The following is an 18,134-nucleotide window of genomic DNA, read 5'->3' on the forward strand; positions in this document are numbered from 1 at the left end:
AGGAAGCTGCTGCTACTACTTTCTGTTCCGGCAGCCGGCACCGGCTCTTTCGGATCCTGCCGACCTCATGGCCCCTGCATCGCGGATCGCAGACCTTAGGCAGGCGGGGAACGAACAGTTCCGCAACGGGCAGTACAGCCAGGCGGCTACGCTCTACGGCCGGGCGCTGGAGTTACTAGAAGCGGCAGGTATTGGCGGCGAAGGGCGAACCCCCGACAAGGCCTCGGGATCCTGGGAGGAGAGTCGAAAGGCAAGGGGTCTTGCGCTGGGGAGCTAGGGCGGATATCTGGCGGCCCAGGTGTGCCTCCAATAGTATAATTTTTATTTGCTGTTTATGGACGAAGTGAAGTGTCCTCTCACCCCTCCAGTCTAAGCTGTAACCTTGCTATATGCAGTCTTCAGCCTCAAAGCCTGACTCATTTATGGCCTGCCACAAATTACATCTATGGGGTATTTGGATTTAAAATCTTGCATACAAATACGTTGACATTAGGCTACAAAGCCAAGTTATATTATTGACTGTTGTCTTGCAAACCGCCTTCCTTCCAAGCCCCGGTTGCTTCACAGCAACACACCCTTCGGAGCGGGCTGGGGAAACGTATGTATCCTACTGGTCTATAGGTATATACTACCTTTAATTTGCACTGTCACTAAAGGCCTTTATAGTAGTCACGTTCAAAATATCTGTGCTAAGTGGCTACACCCATTGCACAGGTGGGTGAAACTAAGGTTGAGAGAGCAGCACGGTGAGAGTGGTAGAAATGAGACTTGAAGCTGAGAGTATAAAAGGCTGTGTTTGTCGGTGATAAGTGTGAAGTTTTCGTTTTAATTCCTACCATTTTTAGTTAAAGGATTTTTGCTAGTGCTGGGTAAACCTTGAGAAATTTTGATCAATTATGGCAGATAATTCTGAACTGGAATGGAGCGCTAACCTGACTTGGTACTAGGCAGATTGCTATATCCCAACTCAGTTTTCCCATATGAGGTCTAGCATAAACAAAGGTTCATGCTAACTTGGTGATTTTAATCTTTCCCAAATGCCAGAACACCCTTGCGTGTTGGTGAAGAACAATATGAGGTCCTGGCTTGAAGATTCTAAAGTGCAAATGTACAAGTACTGCCTGCAGTGATGCCTTTTAGTCTCAATATATTAGGTACCCAAAATATTTTAAAACAGTACCTGATGGCAGAATATAAAAGCTCCATCCCATTAGCTGGTATTGGGTGCTCTGGGCTTTTTTTTTTTTTTTTTACCAACTTCTTAGGTAGAGCAGAGCTGCTGTATGGTCCTCTGGATTTTTATGGAACAGCATTCTTTGTCACGCTACATATTCCTGGAATTGGCAGCCCATGGAGTTCATACACCAAATGTGGCAGGTTGAAGTGGGCATTCAAGTGGAAGACGTTTAAGTTTTCATAATGCCCTGGTCTTAAAGTTACTAGTAGCCCCTGAAGCCTCCTCCACAGCATTGGACTTATTATGTCAGCAAGCTGTCTACTGTAGTAGTTGTGTCACAATGAGTGAGTTTTGGTTACCAGCAGAAAATATTATCCCCTCTGACTGGGAGCCAGGAGTTGGACAGCTCGCTTGAAACACTTTCTGTTTCTTTTCTTCTCTGTTTATCTTCCTCAGCCTAATGGGAGAGGCTGAAGCTTACTTTACTTTTAGTTTTGTTTCTGTCCCCTGCATTCCTCTTGGACTTAAGGTGAGGGACAGAACTACTTTAACTGTACTCTGGCTTTGGCCTAGTCCCCTATTTTCCTGCATACTCTAGGCTTTCTTTAACATGATAGATAAAAGACTTCCTAAGTAAAGGGCAAAACATCCTGAAATGGGGGACACAGCGAAGAGCCTCAGAATTATCATAGGAAACTAAAGGAAGCAGCATTGTGTGGTGCTGAGGGCCCTTTGTATAAAATAGGAGCCATTTTCTGAAGAACACAGAATATCTGTTCCTTTAAGTCTAGGGATGCCTATTCTGCAGGACAAGAATTTGAAATGCTTACAACTGGGCACAGGAAAGGGCAGATAAGTATGTGGCACCTGAATTTGTCCTCATTAGTTTAGGTATCGCATGGTCTCCAAACACTGTTTCTGACAGGATTCCCCCCCCCCCCCACTTAGTTTGGAATAATGGATACAGAAGTACATGCGCTGCCTTTCAAGAATAAAAGGGACGTGTGCACTCTTTTTTTTATTTTTTTTTGCCAAGTTCCACTATAAAGTATACATGGACAACAATTGAAATCCTCCTCTCATATATTAAATGGAACACATCAAAAGTTATATACACATGCATAGAAGGTACATACATTTTTGTCCTTCAGTACCCAGACCTAATTACAAAGAACCTTTCAGTCCAAACTAGCCATTAGTCATGCTTACAGGAACATCCAGAAAGAAGTTTGAGAGACAGTATGTGGCAGTGGGTAGTGCTGGACGTAGAAATGTAAGCACCTGCATCATACCAAGTCAAGCCATTGATTCATCTTAGTTCAGTGTTGTCTAAACACCCTGGCAGCGGTGCTCTATGGTTTCAGACAGACCTTTCCCAGTCCTGTCTAGAGATGACGGAGATTAAACCTGGAGCTTTTGCATGCAAAGCACATGCTTTACCATTGAACTGTGGCTTTATGCCAAGTGCAGATCCCCTAGGTTTGCCACTAAATTTACTGGGAAACTTGGACTATCCTACACACACACACACACACACAGTCAAATCTTCTTCACAGGGCTGCTGTAAGGATTAAATGGATGGTGGGGGTGAGAGACCATGAGTAGAGATGTAAAACTTCCGGAAATTTTGAAGCCATGGAAACCCCCGTTTTTCCCCGGAAAACTGAAATTTTCAGAAAAATTGAAATAATGCAATATTAGCACTTTTTACAGATTGAAAGTCACTTTGCTACTTTAGGAACATAAAATGTAATTATAACCAAGTTGGCTTGGCATAAAATTATTACATTTTGTATATTAAAAGTACAGTGTATTCAAACAATTATTACAAATTTAATTTACTTTTTTAAAATGTTTTTAATTTTTTGTTTGTTTGTTAAGAAATGGAGCTACGAGCTCCTGAATTGTTAGGAACATCTGAACTGTAAGGAACCTCTTTGGTTCTGCCAATTTATGAGGAGCAGGCAAAAAACAATTTAAAAAAAAGACAACAGAAGAAACCACCAACATTAGTAACAAAGAAAGTTATTTATGTGTCTGCTATTTCTCTAGTGTCAAGACATAAAGCATCCATTCCTATAAAAAGAGCTGAGAAAAGTGAATATGCATGAAATTTAATCAGACTCATTTTCTGACCTATAGCTATCACTATTAGTTTCAGTCTCTGCTTCAATGGCAGTGCCTCCTAGAGGGAGAAATGCATCTTGCTCTTGCATGTGAGAGTTGTAGTCTCAGTTTGCAACCTAGGACTTGCTTGTCCTTGGTGCACAGACATTGTAATAATCTGATACTGTACAGTTTTTAGAAATCATTTGGAGAAATAAATATCTGAACATTTTGTCTTAAACATTTTATTCTTCATCTAAAATAAAACATTCAGATTTTTTTCTGAATTTTTCCGGGTTTTTTCTGGGCCTTCACATCTCTAACCATGGGCAGTATCCAGAGCGATGGTACTGCTAATGTAAATTATGTTGCACTATTTTACAAGATGTTACTATCGTGAACAACATCTTGCAAAATGGCAATAGTGCTTGCTGGTGCAGCGGGTTTTCTGTGGAAACCTGTCAGTCCAGCAGCACTATTGTCTTTGCGCCCGAGTTCATTTTCACTAGTGCAATGTAATTTACAATAGCAGTAGTATCTGCTAACTGATGTATACTTCTTTGACTTCCTTGGAAGAAGGCTAGCATAAAAATTTAGGAAGTAAATAAGAGCAGGAGCACAGGATAAATATTTGGGACTGAACATGGAGGGACAGCTCAAAAATAGGTTCCAATAAAGACATCCCTATTAGTTGGGGGGTCTTGGAAAAGGTCTGTCCTTTTGTTGGAGCAGGATGAAAATTAATATTCTCCTGATAGTATATAAAGAGATGGGAAAGAGTATGATTTGAACATAGGTTTAGTAATGTCACAAATGAGCCACTCCATTCATTTTTATTTTTCTAGTTATGACCTCCACTCCCATAATAGTTACTGAGCTTGAAGCTTTATGAAGGCAATACAAAGCATCTTATAAAAGAAGAGGAGATAGCTGCAAACCTTGCTACCACCAAATACTTTCCATTATATTTAGAAGTCTGACTTGATCATTGCTTGCCTTTATGTATAGGAGATAAGAATGCAGAAGAGAAGAGTGTTCTTTATTCCAATCGTGCTGCCTGCTATTTGAAGGATGGGAACTGTAGTCTCTGTATTAAGGATTGTTCTGCGTAAGTAGCTGCTATCCCAAGGAGAGGAGAACAAAAGACTTGTTCACGCATCACTCCCGCATACCAATTTATTACTCAACACTTGATGCCTCTCAGAGTCTGGCTACAGTTGCTCATGTGAAAAGTGGCTGGCTCTGCCTGTTCAGAACTCTGAAGGGCTTCCTCCCACTCCTGTCCCTACGGACAGGGAAAACTAGAAGGATTAGCTTCTAATGTTTACACTATCAAAATTACGGAAGGAGCAGGGAACACTAGCAGGTTAAGCATAGCACCAGAAGGTGACCCACTACCCCTAGCCAGCAGCAACAAAGCCTATATGAATCTTTCCCTCCAGCAAGGAGCTATTGCCCTGGGTTTGACCCACTGTGGCTCTCCTCTCCAAGGTTCAGGAGTCTACAAATTTTGGCTGACCTTGGTAACCAAGCTAGGACCCTACCTCTCTAACACAATCCTGTGCATGTTTACTCACAAGTAAGTCTCATTTTGTTCTGTAGGGCTTACTCCCAGGTAAGTGTGCATAGGATTAGCACCTGGCTTCCTAGCTGTAACTCCTATGTTAAGGAAACAGCAAATCTATAGGACAAGACTGTCATGTTAAGTAGTGGTTTAGCTGAACACTTTTGGCAAAATATGTTTTCATAACACTGCAAGCCTTATTCTAGGGCAGGTGGACTGACAGGAACAGGGCCCTAATTTGCAACTATCAGCGAATTAGAAAACTAATTCTATCAAATGTTTTTCACAAAAACTAGAGGAAAAAGTCCATTCTATGTTTACTTTTTGGATGCAGTGGCCATCCCTATAATACCACAAGCACAGTATTTCTTTTAGTTATCTTAATATGTTTTCATTTACTTATCTGCACCTTGCAATCCCTTGCTGAAAGGAAAGGGGACATGAAGATATTTTGAAATAAATATTTTGTAATACATATGTAGATTTTCTAAAGTGTGTTATTTTGCATATGAAAAACTATTATGGAAAGCTACAATTTTGCAACAGATCAGAGGAACTCCTACATTAAAAATTCTCTGGTTCAGTGAACTAGTTCATTTTAGCTACCTAGCCCAGGGCCATTCTGGCTGGAATGATGAGAGTTGCATTCCATCACATCTGGTGGGCACTTGGTTGGGGAAGGCTGGCTTGACCCAACAGAGATCCAAACCATTCAGATAACCAGAAATTTAGATAAATGGGTGCTTTGTACATGAACCCGCTTCCACTGAATTTGAGCATTGTGGATTCTCCTGATAGAGTGACATTTTGCCTTATTTTCTGCTGATTTAGTGCCCTGGATCTGGTTCCATTTGGGATCAAACCTCTGCTGAGGCGAGCAGCAGCTTATGAAGCTCTCGAGAGATACCAGTTAGCCTATGTGGATTACAAAACTGTATTACAGATCGACTGCACTGTACAGGCTGCACACGATGGAGTCAATAGGTAACCCTTTGCGCTGTGTTTTAAATGAATGCACAAAAATCTGGTGCACAACTGTTGGCCAGAAACCAACCTTGCTGTAAGCTAAAAGTACCCTGAAAGTTAGGTTAGGATTTGATTTACTGATCTTGATTCATAAGCGTACAAAAGGAGATGTTTTACCTATATAGATTTGGCATGGGAAGTGAGATAATTTGTGTCCTGGGCATTTTGGACTCTGTATTTGAAAATAAATAGGCACAGTTTTGGTTTTCCTGACCCACTAAATATTCCACTCCATGCACCATTAATTTTAGTCTTCCTCTTGGTATTATTTATCAGACTTCACAGCAATCATTGAAAATCTTCAAAATGTCTCAGTGGCAGCAGTTTCTATCTACACTTGTACTGCACAGTATTTTCTTTGATGTAGGTTCACTATCCATGTGGTTTGGGTACTTGAACCTTCCTGTACACTGCGTTCAGCATCTGAGGCCCTCCTCTGGATACTGCCTCTGAGGGAGGCTTGGAAGGTGGCAACAAGGGAAGAGGCCTTCTCGGTGGTGGCCCCCCCAACTATGGAGTGTTCTCCCTGACAAAGCCCGCCTGGCACCAACATTGTTATCTTTTCTGCATCAAGTTAAGACCTTTCCCTTTTCTCAGGCATTTGGCAACGTAAATAATCAGTTCTAATCAGGTCCCGGATTTGTTTTATGGTTGATGCTTAAAGTTGTTTTTAGATAAATGCTGTCCCTGTGTTTACTGTCTGTTTGTTGAATTTTTATGTAATTTATTTTTTAAACTTTGCATACTGTATCTTTAATGATTTTTAATCTTTATAAACCACCCAGAGAGCTTTGGCTATGGGATGGTATAGAGATGATGATGATAATGGACATCTCTGAAATCCATGGACTAAAGTTTCCTTCTTGGTAGCATCACCTAGTTCACCCATCTGAAATGCAAGGCCAAAAATCTTGCCTTGGGTCAAGTAGTTGACACAATTCAGTTTTCAGTTATATAACAACTGTACCATGGCAACAGAATGAGCTTGCCTCAAGCCCGGAACAAAGTATACAAATGCAACACCATCATCTTTAGACACCTAGCAACCAAGAAAATTTCTTGGCAATATGTCTAATAGCCCACCTGTGGGTGGGTCAAGGAATAGAAAAGTTTCAGTTGAATCAATGGAAGATTGGGAACTACATCACTCCATTCAGGGGTCAACAAATCTCAGATGGCCTTGGAAGTCAGCCAAAATTTGTTCTTGTCTCCACTGGCTTTGACAAATTGAGGCGCTAAGCCTCAAATACTCAGAAAGCAGCAAGACATCCCATGGCTTTCCAAGTATTTCCAACATTCAGTGCAGCACCTAGGGGATCCCCTGCAATTCTCCTCTGCATCTGGTGTCCAGGCACGGAAGAAGGGTAGAAGCTCTTTGTGATTTCATGCAGTTGCCAGATCAAAAAAATGTGTGCATCAGTCGTGAAACAGGACCATATAAACCACACCAGCTAGCCACCTGTTTCTGAAACAGTTTCAGGAGATAGCTAAATGAATAGCTTTTCTCTTCCAGAATGACTAAGGCTTTATTGGAAAAGGATGGTCTTCAATGGCGTCAGAAGCTGCCACCCATCCCATCTGTTCCTGCTTCTGCTCAGAGAAGGTGGGAGCCTCCTCCACCAGGAAGCCAAGAAGCTTCAAGAAGTAAAGCAAAGGATATTGCACCTGTATCAAAGCAAGGTGAATAGTTCCCTTTCTTTAATGGCTATGAACAGAGCACCCAGAGCCTTACCTAAGTAACCATAGTATCTGTTAAAGATGGAGGCAGATAACTCATATTGTTGTGTTACTAGTTGTTGTCACAAGATAAATGCTGTATTCTTATAGTATTAACCTAGCTCTGATACACTGTTATCAATCTAGAAAACGTGAAAATCATTTCCCTAATTCTTTGTAGATGTGGTAAATGCTGGCAGATGTACCTCAGTTCAGGCATTTTATCATACTTTATGGAGTTGTGCACAAAGATTTCCAAACAGTGTTGTACAGTTTCATTGTCATTGTCTTGTGTTCCTTGGGAGCCACCAAGTGCATTCTGGAATGCCATGTGGGGATTCATACGCGGGTGACAAATGACTATAATAAATATGACAGAGCACATACTGCAAATACTTATGCTATTGATAATCTTGAGATATTTTTTTTACTAGGAGGCACATAGTGTGTTACCTAAAGCAACTAAAAGAGGTCTACATTAAACTATCTTTGTCTCAGGCTCCCTTTGTGAAATTGGGCAAATTACTTGAGGAAGGATGTTTAGAGGCAAGAAAAAAAAAAGACATAACCTAATTCTAAATATAAGCAAAAAATAGGTTCCATTGAGTTCATTGGAAATTTACTTGGAAAGCATGCTTAGGATTACAGCTTTATGCACACAGTTCTGCTGATATTTAGTGAAAATTGTGTGTCCGAGGCTTTAATTCTTAAAAACATCCGCGGAAGCGGCAAAAGGTTTCAAAGACTTACCACCTCTTACTGCAGGTGTGGGATCTGCATGATTGAATATTTCTCTCTCCAAAACCTACCTGCGTATTCAAAACTATAGAATATCGGGAAAAGCTTTATGCTAGAATTCTTCTCAGACTTTACTTTAAGGCAGGAGTACGCAATCTTTTTGCGCTGAGGGCAAAACCTAGTATTGCCAGAGGGAATACTAGAGGAAAGACTTTTTTAAAGCAGTTATCACAAGAACTCGCTGATGTATTCTGGTACTACTACATTGTATAGGTTGGTTCAAGTAGCTATTAAATTTATGTATAGGTTGGTTCAAGTAGCTATTAAATTTATGTCCTCAAGTCCTGCTGAACGACCACTGAAAGAAACTTGTGTTGTTGTTTTTAAAGTAATATAAGTGGATTGTAACTGCTGAAGTTCCACAGCCCAAAACATCCAGGGCTGGGTTTTCATTCTAGCATGGCCCCTTAAAACAATAATAACAATAAAAAGTAACTTGCTACTTTCATTTTTATATGCTGCTGCTCTTAGCTGCCGCAACTGAACGAGCAAATGCTTTGAAGCAAGAAGGAAATGAATTTGTAAAGAAGGGCAACTATAAGAAAGCTATTGAAAAGTACACAGAGAGCTTAAAACTCCATAAGCTGGAATGTGCAACATACACTAACAGGTAATGCTCATGTAACTGTGACAAGTAACTCTACCCTCCCCCAACCTCCTAAAAAAAATCGGATCAAGTTGCTGAACAATTGTGTAGGGGTATTGGAGAATGTTTATGTTTGCCAGTTTTAAATTCTCCTGTGGGCAGGAAACAACAGCAAGAGTCTTGTGTTCATGCACATTTCACTGATATGCAACATGTACCTGCATGTCCCCCTTTCCTTGTCCTGTAGTTATGCCTGTTTGGTTGGGACTGATGAGAGCCTCCAAGAAAACATGACAGCTCTCTCTTACTACTTATACTGCATTTATCTGTCTCTACATGCTTCTATTTTTTCCTCTTTAAGCTAAGCCATGCTCGTAAAAAGACAAACTCCTCATTCACAACATTCAAGGAGATTGGATTGGATCAGGCCAGCAACAGGATGGGAGCCATATCAATAGAGGGCATGTGAGAAATTGCAAAGAGCCTTTTGGAGATAGATGGAGGCCCTGGATGTTCCCACCCTTGACTTAGAACTAGTGTAGTTCTTCAGCAGAGCTGCTGTAGCGTGGCTGCCTCACACTGCTTCAGCAATTTGGGAATCCCCAGTTTCTGTCCACATGAGATAACATCAAAGCCAAACCTTAAACTGGATGTCTTGTAAACATCTGCACAAACCTGGCAAAAAATCTTGAACACGAAGCACTTGGTTTAAAAGAATAGACTAGGAAAGGTTATGCAAAATGGTAGGGATTTCAAAACAAATTATAGGAAATTGTGCTGGTTTTCTCTGTTGACATAACTTGCACAATCCAATGTTTCTTGTTGCAGAATTTGGATTTATTTGTTACATTTATATTCTGCCTTTCTTCCTCTTGCAAGGAACCCAAGGCAGCTTACATGACCCTCCTCTCCATTTTATCCTCACAACAGCCCTGTGAGGCAGGTGAGGCTGTAAGTCTGTGAATGGCCCAAAGTCACCTGGTGAGCTTCATAGCTGAATTGGGACTGGAATCCAGATCTCCTGAGTCCCAGCCCAACCACTACACCACACTGGCTCTTGAATTGCCTCGGTGCAGCATTGGGTTGTTGTTACTATTATTATTCAGACACACATTGCTGCTTATATTTATAAGTTGAAAAAGAACATACAATCTTCATAGACCCTGGTAGTTCAGCTAACACAGGCAAATTACAGCCATGTCAGCTTTTGGGCGAGATGCGAAAGACAAGATTTTTTAGAAGAAATGTAGATACGTTGCAGGATGTATTCCAAATGCACAGCCTTCCTAGGTGTAAGAGGAGTTCTTTAAAGATACTATGTGATTTTGAACTTAACACTTGCATAGTGTTGAAATATAAGAAAAAAACATGTTTCAAAATAAAAATGGAACATTTGCATCACCACTCTTTATTACATGAATTAGATAATTTCAAACCGAAGATCGTTGTACCGGCTGTTTTCAAATACATTTATAGGTCATTGTCTACATTCCAGGGCTCTTTGCTACCTGAACCTTAAGCAGTACAAAGAAGCAATTCAAGATTGCTCAGAAGCCCTTCAGATAGACCCAAAGAGTGTCAAGGCATTTTACAGACGAGCGCAAGCATACAAGGAGCTCAAGGTAAGAAACTTCCTGGAATTGTAGGTAACTGAGGTACAGTATAGGAAACATCCTGTTCTCTAAGCTCTATTTTATCACTTTAAATAGAGTTTTAGCGTGCAGAGCACTTTATTAGCAGTACTTTTTTTTACACTCATAAGAGGTAAGCCATTTACTTTACAGACAGAAAACTGAGTCTGAAAAATAATGATTTTGTAAACTCCTATGTCTGCCCCAGGATTTACTCTACTTGCAGAATTTGGGTAGGGCAGTGGCAAAGCCACCTTTCCCTCTCTCCCTGACATGTTCGTTGGTTGTTCCTTTTAACTAGACTTTCCCTTAAAGCAGTGTTGTGGTTAGGAAGTAGGAAAAGAAGAATAATCCTATGCATGTTTAGACAGAAAAAGGATTATACCTTGCATTTCTGTCTGCCTGTGCTTCCAACTCTCAGGCCTAATCTACACCAAGCAGGATATTGCAGTGTGAATGCCATATATAAAAGGCAGGAGCCACACTACTGCTTTATAGCGGTATTGAAGTGCACTGACAACTGTTGGGGCCCATTGACACATACCATATACCGCTTTCATAGTGCTATATCCTGTTTGGGGTGGGCCTCAGGCCTTTTCAGAAAACCAACTGAATCCTGGTGTGCTCACTTCTGCTGGCCAGGGGATGACTTGTTGATTTTGAGGGCTTTGCTGTTTTGTTTTGTTTTAATTATTATTATTATTTCCAGTCCCACTCCCTTTGCTCCAGAAGTTTGCAAAGGAGCTGCTTCTAGAAGGTGTCAAACTTTGGATAGCAGCTAAAGGCAGACACAAAATATGCTGAGTGTTGGATTGTCACTAAGGAAAATTAAGAGCAGGGGCATGGGATGACGATGATTTTATTTTTATTATTTTATCTGCTAGAGGAACTTTATCTGTTTGTGAGATGTTTATACTGCCCATCAACAAGGTCCTCAGGACAGTTTACAAGAAATAGTTAATTGATAGAAATGAAATGTAATCACAATATAACATCAAAACAGTATCAATGTCATCAACATAACTCTCAGAAATCAGCATAAAATCAGTCTAAAAACAGCAAAGGGGAGGAATTACTGCCAAAATCTAGAAATGCACTAGTGACATGAAACTAACAAGCCTGGGAAAATAGAAAGGTTATTATAACAGGAATGCCCTTCCTAGAGAGGCTTCACCTGGTGCCAGAAATACCATAATGGGCACTAGGTGAGCCTCTCCAGGAAGATAATTCCATAACTAGAGCACAGCTCATGAACAGGACCTCTCTCTACCTCACATCATTGGGCAGGAGCACCTGGAGGAGGATCTCTGAAAATTTTAAGGATAAGATGAGTATTCACAGGAGGAAGCAATCCTTCAAGCAACATGGCCACAAGCCATTTAGGGCTTTAAAGCAGGGGTGCAGAACCTCAGGCCAAATCTGACTCTCCAGGATTCCGTGGAATGTCACACACCTTTCCCAAAACTGCTAATTATTTGGTAGTTTCCCTGCTTTGTGCAATTTTTTCCCAATTCCAAGAGGTTGAAATGCCTCTCCTAAAACTTTAAAAATTCCCCCCCCCCCAAAAAAAAACAAGGGATGAACCGATATGCTCCAACCTTGGCATGCCTAAAGCCCTATTTAGGAGCTATCATGGTGCTAAGTTTCCCCTCTTTATCATTAAAAATGACTGTGTATTTTCAAAAACTTAATTTTAAAACCTCAAATTTTAAAAAATTCCTAAAAATCAGGGGATGAACCAATATACTTCAAACTTGGCAGAGATGAAACCCTACTGATGCCCTATTATGGTACCAATTTTCATGTCTAACCGTGCTTGGAAAAGGGTCCAAATCGATTCGGATCATGCCAATCGCTTCGGACTGATTCGGACCTGTTTTGATTTGCTTCGGATCTGTTTCAAAGCCATCCAAATAACCATGATTCGCCTTGGATTTTGGATTCGGATCCAAAGCAATGCACAGCCCTAACAAATACTTCTATCAACCACCCCCCCAAACCAAATATGTAATTTTTAAATTTTATTTTACTTCTAGGACTACAAATCCAGCAAAGCAGATATCAACAGCCTCTTGAGAATTGAACCAGAAAACAGTGCTGCTAAGAAACTACTGCAAGACTTAAACAAAATCTTAAAATAAGAGAGGCTAAAGACAGCCTTATGCTCTCCTGATAAGTTTTTTGTTTTTTAAAAAATCACAGGGACCAGCTTGAATGCAGGTGCAAAATTCACCTTCAAGGCTTGCTGTCATCTCTCCGGTTCCTTGCTTTATAAAAGTTGTTCATTCTTCCTCCTAAAGCCTTCCGAATGTTTAGTGTGACCTCTTGAGATTCGCAACTTCCCAGCAAAATTCTAGAGAGGTAGCTGTGCTGTAAATCTTTGTGCTAGCAGAACTACAGATTTTAAGCACTTAAAGATTCTAGGAGCAGCATTTGTCAAATAAGATATTTCTGGTGTGTGTCTGCAGAGAGAACATTACTCAAAGCCTCTGCTAGTGGCTGCCTGTTCATTTAGATACCAGGACAGTGCAAACAGAAGCCTTGAGTTAATAGAGTGGCAGATGGAAGTAAGAGTTTCAAACATAGTCTGCTTTGCCTTAACTTTTATGCACTAGGCTCCAAGGGAGTGTTTGGTCTTCAGAATGTTACTTATGACTCTAATGCTGCTTTTGTCTTTTACCAAAGAGCTTGGTACATTGTGTTGCCCTTATAATGTGTGTACCTTTTCAAAATGGAGTTTTTGTTGATTAGGCCCAGTTTACATATTCTTAGGTTAAATACCTCTTAGGAGATGTTGTACATGCCTTTTACTACAGTTGGACATTTCCTCCCCACCCCCTCTCCTGAACACATATCAAAGTAGTAGTTGTAGGGCATAGTGAGGAGGAAGTACTCAGCTGGAGGAGCCTGCATGTGCAAGGATATGTGTAACTGCCTGCAACAAGTAGCTTTTTTAGCCCTGCTTCTCACAAACAGCAGATAAGTTCGTGCAGTATAAAGGATCAGTTTGACTGATTGTTCAGAAAGATTTAGAGAACTGGATAGTAAGAGGGGAGAGGATTTTAGCCTAGCATTCTTCCTACCATAGTAGTTTTCTCCATGTGGTGAACAAAAACACTCTGGAGCTTCCTCAGTTTTCTTTATTGCCTGAAAGCTCCTGCCTTTAAAGTTGGATTTGGGGGTGTGGGGAGCTCTGCATGCAGCCTCTTCACACAGACCTGTGTTGTGGAGGCTACGAGCATGTACCTTAGAAAATGACTGCTGTTATTGTTGCACTGAGAGATACAAGACAGATCTACTAGTAACTGCTCCTCCCTTTGGAGATTTTGAATAGAGAAGAACAGCTGGCCACAGAACCTTTATTTAAGATCTCTGTCCTCAGGCTCCAGTCGCAAAGCTGGATTCTTACACTATAAGTCACTCTATGCTCCTGATACTGTTTTGAAGTTTTAAAATAAACGTGTTTGGTTCTACTACTGGACAACTCATGATGGTAGACAGTTTTATCTTGTCCATTTTATATGGCTCTGTGCACATTCCAGAGCAGGGCTGGTTTCAGGTTTGAAGGAGTCCTCACTCATTAAAGTGCCCTCCATTGGACCCCCTCCTACATATGTGAACCCCTTTTACCCTTACCCAGTTGCAGCAATACTCTCATCAATGACAGCTGCCATTTACATTTATCACAACGCTTCAGGGAAACACTGCATCAGGGTCATAGTGGTAAATTAAATGGTCTCAGATCCATCGTGGAGGAGGTGGGAGGACAGGTCTTGGCAATGGTGGGCCTTGTTGAGGTGACAGGGTCCTGGCAGGTGTCCAGGGATATTTTCATCAGGCCTGTTCCAGAGCAAAGGTATTATTCCCTAGAAAATGGTGGATGCAGTAGTTTAGTCCTCCATGAATGTTATACTTCTATATGGCTTGCTTCTAGAAATACAAAGCCCCAGAAAAAAATGGGGGAAAGTACTTTCCCTGATGATTGTTTTTGTTTTTCTTTGAAAAATCGAATAGCTTTGGATTATGAAAGATTTTCTTAGCATTTAAGATAAAGTATTTATATGTTGCTCCCCCACTCCATAAACAAAAAAAAAATCTAAAAACTAGGTCATAACATTTTTATAGAAAGTCTAGAGATATAAATTGCCTGGAAATAATGAAGCCACGGGGGAAAATATTTTTTAATCCTCTGTAAGATTCCCATTCCTTATTAAAATTATTGATCTAAAGAATAATAATAATAAATTTCTTACTCGCCTCTGATTGGATCGAGGCAGGTAACAACAGCAAGCATAAAATACTATTAAAAACATAGTATACACTGTTAAAAATTCTTTCCCCCCCCTTTTTTTTTTTTACTGATAAGACATTTATGCTCAGTTTCCCAACACAAGAGTCACCATTGCACATTCCTGACAGTTTGGCTGTTTTTTTATATAGAGTCCTGTTTTTCTGATGCTGTAGCAGTCACTGAATGTAGTTCTAATCTATTCAGATAATTACAAATATACTGAATTTACTTTTAAATGTTTTAAAATCTTATGATTTTATGAGCAAGGTAAGTTATACATAAAATAACTTTATGAACAGAAAGGCTGCTTTATATTCCCAAAGCAGTCCTCCTCAACCTGATGCCCTCCAGATCTGTAGCCAACATTCCTGACCATTGGCCATGCTGCTTGAGGCTGATGGGAGCTGACATCCAAAATACCTAGGGGGTGCCAGGTTGGGGAAGGCTGTCTTAAAGCAACAAAGTTACTTTAGATCTGTAAAAAGCACTCCCACTCCCCCAAAAAGTATTGCTCACTTTTCAATTTTTCCACAAAGAAAAAAAAATGGAAAAATCCGTTTTTCTCTCCCTGGTCTCAAAATTTCCAGAAATGTTACGTCTCTCTACTTGGTTCACACATCACAACAAACCAGGATATTTCTCCTTGATGGTTGTGGACACAGCAGCATGCGTGTTCATCCTTCCTGATTGCTCCCACTGTGAGCCGAAGTGGCTAAATAAACCAAGGACACTCTACCCCTGGTTGTTTCCTGTGATATGCAAACTTAAATTCTCCCTCCCTTGAAAAGCCAAAATTCCTGGTTCACACATCACAGCAAATGAGCTAGGGCCACTCACAGCGAGCGTGCATTACTAAGCATACACACTCTCCCAGGGTTTTTTTTTTAATGGATTGTTTTGATGTGCAAATCGGGCCAATGTGATGGTGTTTCTTTTATGAGTGAATACTAAATTAAGCCACTTAAGTAGTAAGGGTGCAATCCTATGCATGTTTAGATAGAAGGAAGTCATACAGTTCCTAGCAGGCAGCCATGCTGGCTGGAGAATGCCGTGTGTGTGTGTGTGTGGTGTGTAGGACTTTTTTTTCTGGCCAAACATGCATAGGATCGTGTCCTCAGCCAATAACGCACAAGAGTTATCCTGTGAAGTGTACTTTGCTCATACTATGTTTAAAACTTTTGACTGCAGCCAGGGCTGTGTGTATAGCACAAACTATGGCACCGGGGACTGAACAAGCAGTTCTGCTGGACCACCATGCCCTTGAGGTGTTTTGGACAGCCAACAGCCACCGGCAGCATGGTCAATGAGCAGAAATGCTGGGCATTTTAGTACAAAACATCTGGAGGGGCCAGGTTGGGGAAGGCTGAGTTAGGCCCATCCTGACTTTGTCCCTTCCCACTCCTTCAGGAACTTCATTCATAAGGAATATTTTTTCCTACCTAGGCGTTGCAAAAGTTCCATCTAGAGCTTCAGATTTTTCATTCATTCCGTTTTATATTAATGCCTGACTAGGTTAGATCAGGTAGCCGTTTTACTATTGAGGTACTTTTTGTCCTCATCTGATGCAGCAGTGTGCCTTCTACAAGCAGCAAGAAGAACCAAGCTAGCTGCCTTCAAGAAGAATAGGAATTCCTTTATCACCAATATCAGAAGGACAAATGGAAAGATTTCCCAGGGGTGGAGGGCAGTCTTTCAACTTCTGCCATTAGCAAAATCAGCATAAATCAGGAGAAAAAAATATTTATAAAGGTCACATTAGCTGGCTTAACAGAAGGGTGGTTTTTTTTGTAGCATACAATATGGCCAGCCTAATTGTTCCCCCCCCCCACATTTGTGATTGGTGAGAAAACACTACAGTCTAAACCAGGCTTCCTCAACATGGTGCCCTACAGAGAGGCTTGACTACAACTTCCATTCCCAGCTTACATAGCAATGCTGATTTTATTACATTGGCATTTTCACAAAGGGATGGAAAACACCTAGTATTCACTGCTGCCCCATTACTTGTCATTTCCTTTTTAAAGTTCGTAAGAAGAGCCACTTCATTCACCTCATACTGTGGCATTAGACTTCCATCACTAAGTACAAGGACTTAATGGATAATATAGCACACTGGTACAATCTTCATCCTTTTCAGTTAGAGGAAGACCAGTTTTTCCAGCTTCACGTTGACCCTGTTCAGACAACATGCTAAGCCATGGTGGTTAAGTATTTTGAGCTAAACACTATGGCTCAGTGTGTCATGTGAACCATTTCTAACCATGGTAGCTACATAACCAGTTTAAACGCAATCACTAACCATTTGCTGCAAAAGGGTTAGCAACCTAAACATGGCTGAGCATGTTGTCTGAACAGGCTCATTACTGAAATAGGTTTACACTACAAGGTGGTTCCTCAGCTATCACCATGAGCAGCCATTCTAATGGACTGGACAGAAAGAGATGGAAAGGAAAGCAAGGCCATTCCAGCAGCCCTGCTGAAATACTTCATTTTTTCCTCTTCCCTCTCCATCCCTTTTCCCTTTTGTGTTACAACTTTTCAGATTGTAAGCCTGTGGGCAGAGACTGCCTTGAGACACTGATTGCATGTAAGCTGTTGTAGAAGCCTTTTTGACTGAGGAATAAACTCACTTTAATAATACTAACACCTTGCCCTGGTAATGCATACATTGTAATTCGCATTGGATACCAGCTCAGTATTAAAGTGACAGGTACCTGCACTTTACAGTCCTTGTACATACTTTGGAGACCAGCTTTAGCCAGCAATGTTATTTGCTGCCAAGATGTAATTCAGCTATCTTCCCAAATGAAAATGTGAACTCTTTCCCATCATTTTACACATAGAAGTGAAATTTATGGGACAATTTACTTAATAGCTAAGAATTCCTAAAAACAAACAAAAAACCCGTGGTGTCTCCTTTGCAGCTCCACAAGGAATTAACAGTAAATACAATCTTGGTAATTTCTACAGGAGTAAGCATTCTGTAGAAAAAGGTGTGTATATGTGACCAAGTAAAACAAGTAGGAGAAAGTTGTTTTTAATCAGAAGAGTCATCAATTTAAAAGTAACGAGCTACTTTTATCATGCAATATAAAAACCTGTTGCAAGCGTCAGGTATGTGTGCTTGGTACATTCTATTAATGTCTGAAAAGTATTGGGTCTACTGAAGCCAGAAGTGTGGTTGCTATTGCCCTTTAGAGTGCAATCCCACGCACATTTAGACAGAAAAAAATGTCCTA

At 40.7% G+C, this 18,134-nt stretch overlaps 1 protein-coding gene across 2 annotated transcripts; it reads left to right on the forward strand.

The window, feature by feature from the left end:
* On the forward strand, nt 1-14,088 carry TOMM34 (translocase of outer mitochondrial membrane 34). 2 transcript variants are annotated; one of them, XR_010026374.1, is made up of 8 exons: nt 1-188; nt 4,292-4,391; nt 5,679-5,831; nt 7,387-7,553; nt 8,859-8,997; nt 10,469-10,595; nt 12,641-13,867; nt 13,907-14,088. XR_010026374.1 is itself a non-coding variant. In XM_063145575.1 (7 exons), exons 1-7 carry the CDS (start codon nt 68-70, stop codon nt 12,743-12,745), a joined length of 912 nt encoding a protein of 303 aa, XP_063001645.1. In that variant the 5' UTR covers nt 1-67; the 3' UTR covers nt 12,746-14,088. The 2 variants fall into 2 exon arrangements, 1 of the variants encoding a protein (XP_063001645.1); XM_063145575.1 differs by having other exon boundaries at nt 12,641-14,088.
* Nucleotides 14,089-18,134: the final 4,046 nt, after the last annotated feature.

This window comes from Elgaria multicarinata, chromosome 1, assembly GCF_023053635.1.
Source record: "Elgaria multicarinata webbii isolate HBS135686 ecotype San Diego chromosome 1, rElgMul1.1.pri, whole genome shotgun sequence".
NCBI classification, from domain to species: Eukaryota; Metazoa; Chordata; class Lepidosauria; order Squamata; family Anguidae; genus Elgaria; species Elgaria multicarinata.

Excerpts from the sequence above, each read along its gene's own strand:
- TOMM34 (XM_063145575.1), top strand. The coding sequence starts at position 68 with ATGGCCCCTGCATCGCGGATCGCAGACCTTAGGCAGGCGGGGAACGAA. Across the intron at positions 5,832-7,386 it reads GCACACGATGGAGTCAATAG|AATGACTAAGGCTTTATTGG; the intron begins GTAACCCTTTGC and ends TTTCTCTTCCAG. Across the intron at positions 10,596-12,640 it reads AAGCATACAAGGAGCTCAAG|GACTACAAATCCAGCAAAGC; the intron begins GTAAGAAACTTC and ends TTTTACTTCTAG.